The sequence below is a fragment of the Salvia miltiorrhiza genome, chromosome 7 (genome assembly GCF_028751815.1).
Source record: "Salvia miltiorrhiza cultivar Shanhuang (shh) chromosome 7, IMPLAD_Smil_shh, whole genome shotgun sequence".
Lineage (NCBI taxonomy): Eukaryota > Viridiplantae > Streptophyta > Magnoliopsida > Lamiales > Lamiaceae > Salvia > Salvia miltiorrhiza.
In genome coordinates this window covers 17,312,715-17,315,612 of record NC_080393.1, presented here as the reverse complement: position 1 = coordinate 17,315,612, position 2,898 = coordinate 17,312,715, and the positions used below count along the sequence as shown (strand labels likewise).

The window sequence follows — 2,898 nt, the reverse complement described above, 5'->3', positions numbered from 1 at the left end:
AGGAGTTCTTCATTTGAACTTGAATTTTAAATAGTTTATACTCGTATTTAGGAGTTCTTCATTTGATTTTGAAATTTTAAATAGTTTATACTCGTATTTAGGAGTTCTTGAATTTCTTTGAATTTCGTAAATAGTTTATACTCGTATTTAGGAGTTCTTGAATTTCTTTGAATTTTGTAAATAGTTTATACTCGTATTTAGGAGTTCTTGATTTTGAATTTTGTAAATAGTTTATACTCGTATTTAGGAGTTCTTCATTTTGAATTTTGTAAATAGTTTATACTCGTATTTAGGAGTTCTTCATTTGATTTTGAAATTTGTAAATAGTTTATACTCGTATTTAGGAGTTCTTCATTTGATTTTGAAATTTGTAAATAGTTTATACTCGTATTTAGGAGTTCTTCATTTGATTTTGGAATTTTAAATAGTTTATACTCGTATTTAGGAGTGCTTCATTTGATTTTGGAATTTTAAATAGTTTATACTCGTATTTAGGAGTTCTTCATTTGATTTTTTTTTTTTTTTTTTTTAGTCTGCGACAGCTGTAGTGAGAGGAGGCATGTGCATAGCATTTGCTTGAGAGCCTTTGCAGCCTGTTGAAAGTTGCAAAGAACAGCTGGAACTCCACCTTTTCTTCGTACACACTGACAACTAGAGTTTAGGGTGTGAGTTTTTGGTTATAAATAGAGGGGCCATTCTGCAGTCTTTTTCATTCACAAATTCTAAACATTGCAGCCATATTTTCTCTTTTTCATAGTTCTTAGTAGCGTCTTTCTTGAGCTAGCCACTACCAACCATTACTTCATTTCATTCATCTTTCTAGCCTCTTTTCCAACATGGGTCTACAAAAGGAATGATACAGCTGCTTATACCACACTTGTAATTTTCGTAAAATTGTCTCAAACGACGAGGGCTTCCTTCTAGGCCTCGCCTGCGCGGAGCTCGCCGAGAATCTCCGGCTGGTGGCCAAACAGCAGGCTTCAGGACGCGAGGAGGCAACGTCGGCAACAAAGAGCTTGTGCTTCCATGAAGTAAGCTTCCTTACACCACCTCTTTTATTATTTTAAGCCTTTGAATTGTGTATGGTGTGTTTCTTTTATTATTTTATCTGCATCTTTTCATTAGTTTTGCTGCTACTTTGCTTGAGAAATGCCTCAAGATATAGCTCTTTGACTCAGCCTTCCTCATGCGTTCTTTAAGAGCACCGCCTAGCTACTTGGGTTATTCCTCTGCTTCTAGCTGTGCATCTAAATTTGCCTCGGTTTTATCTTTGAAGGTAGCAGCATCTGAAGGTAGCAGGCTTATCCTTGACAGCTGTTTTCAGCTTCCCTGCGACAACTTTAGGCATCGCTTTGGTTTTTTGACAGATGAGACCCTCTCCTCGGCGGCGGTCCGCTTGGCTCGAGTCGACGGTGCAGCGTCATGAATGCTCCAGCACCGACAGTGAGCCTCGGTGGCGGGAGTGGAGATCGCTGCTGCTCATGCCAGGAGACGGAAGCATGGTAGAAGTTGAGGTTGAACTCGCCGGATATCCATGGCGGCGGCAACTTCAGAAAAAAACTGAGAGAAGCAGCAGCAGTTCATGGTAACTCCAACAAGAGGTGGTGGATGGGCTGTGCGCTGGAGACGCTGTGCGGGCAGGCGGTGGGCGGCGGGCGATACGAGATGCTGGGAATCTATATGCAGAGATCATGCATCATAACTCTCGTCACCGCCTTGTTCCTCACGCCTCTCTACATCTTCACGTCGCCGATCTTGAAGCTCCTCCGCCAGAAACACGAAATTGCCGACCTCACCGGAAAATACGCGCAGTGGGTCATCCCTCAGCTCTTCGCCTACGCCGTCAATTTTCCGGTGCAGAAGTTTCTGCAGGCGCAGAGCAAGATATGGGTCATGACCGTAATCTCCGTCGCCGTTTTGGGATTCCACGTCGTTTTTTGCTCCTCTGTTACTTTCTTCCAACCCTTAACTTGTAAGGGTGCATGTTTTTTCACAGCTATACCGAGCTCTGTCATAAACACTGATGCATACTTTCCATCAGGTGAGTTCTTTGTCACAGATGATCTCCCAATGATAGGTACGTCAATGACAGTGTGGTCCTGTTTAGGAGGCATATCATCTAGACATGCTGAGTTCTTGCTTCCAGGTGAAGGCGTATCAATGCTGCTGCTGAGCCCATGGTTGCAGCGGCGGTGGCGACGGTGGTGGGAAGGTGCAGCGGCAGCCGCCGTGGCCGGCGAGGTTGCAGTTGGCGCGGCGGCCGTTGATGATCGGAGTGGGGTCCTCGCACGCTTTCTTGGCCGCATCGGCGTCTTTGAAAGTGACGAAGCCGTAGCCCTTGGATCGGCCGGTGAGCTTGTCGGAGATGATGGCTTCGAGAATGTCGCCGTATTTTTCGAAGTGGTCTTTCATGGCTTCCTTGGGGGTCTCCCAAGCGAGGCCGCCCACGAAGACTTTGGTGAGAGAGAGAGAAGAGTAGTTTTAGAGAGAGAGATGACTGATGGGCCTTTATTATTTGGCCCATTTTCCTTATAATTAGGTCCAACATAAGTCAAGCCCAATTTTCGTTTTTTCTTTTTTTTTTTTTTTTTTTCAACTAAATTCCCAAGTTTTTGAATATTGCTTATGTTTTCCTTGCAGTTAATAGCGATGAGAGTTTGGCGATAACAATCTTGGGGGGTCATGTTCAAGACTGGCGTAGTCTCTTTAACCAACTTCATGGAAGATTTTGCCCCAAACGAGATGCTTTGAGTATTGGCAAAGTTCGGAATCTACTGTCATTTTTTTTTTTTTTTTTTTCAGTCTTGACATCTCCATCAGCCCGTCTAAAGACCAATATCCTCAGAGAGTTCATTTAAAAAATCTGGCAGCAACACATCTAAGACCTTATTTGAGTGA

The 2,898-nt window shown here is 43.4% G+C and overlaps 1 protein-coding gene across 1 annotated transcript; it reads right to left on the bottom strand.

The window, feature by feature from the left end:
• Positions 1-1,997: 1,997 nt before the first annotated feature.
• LOC130995645 (probable RNA-binding protein ARP1) lies at positions 1,998-2,461 on the bottom strand. Its single transcript, XM_057921012.1, has one exon. The coding sequence runs from the start codon at positions 2,410-2,412 to the stop codon at positions 2,158-2,160; it is 255 nt and encodes an 84-aa protein (XP_057776995.1). The 5' UTR covers positions 2,413-2,461; the 3' UTR covers positions 1,998-2,157.
• Between the last annotated feature and the right edge of the window lie 437 nt (positions 2,462-2,898).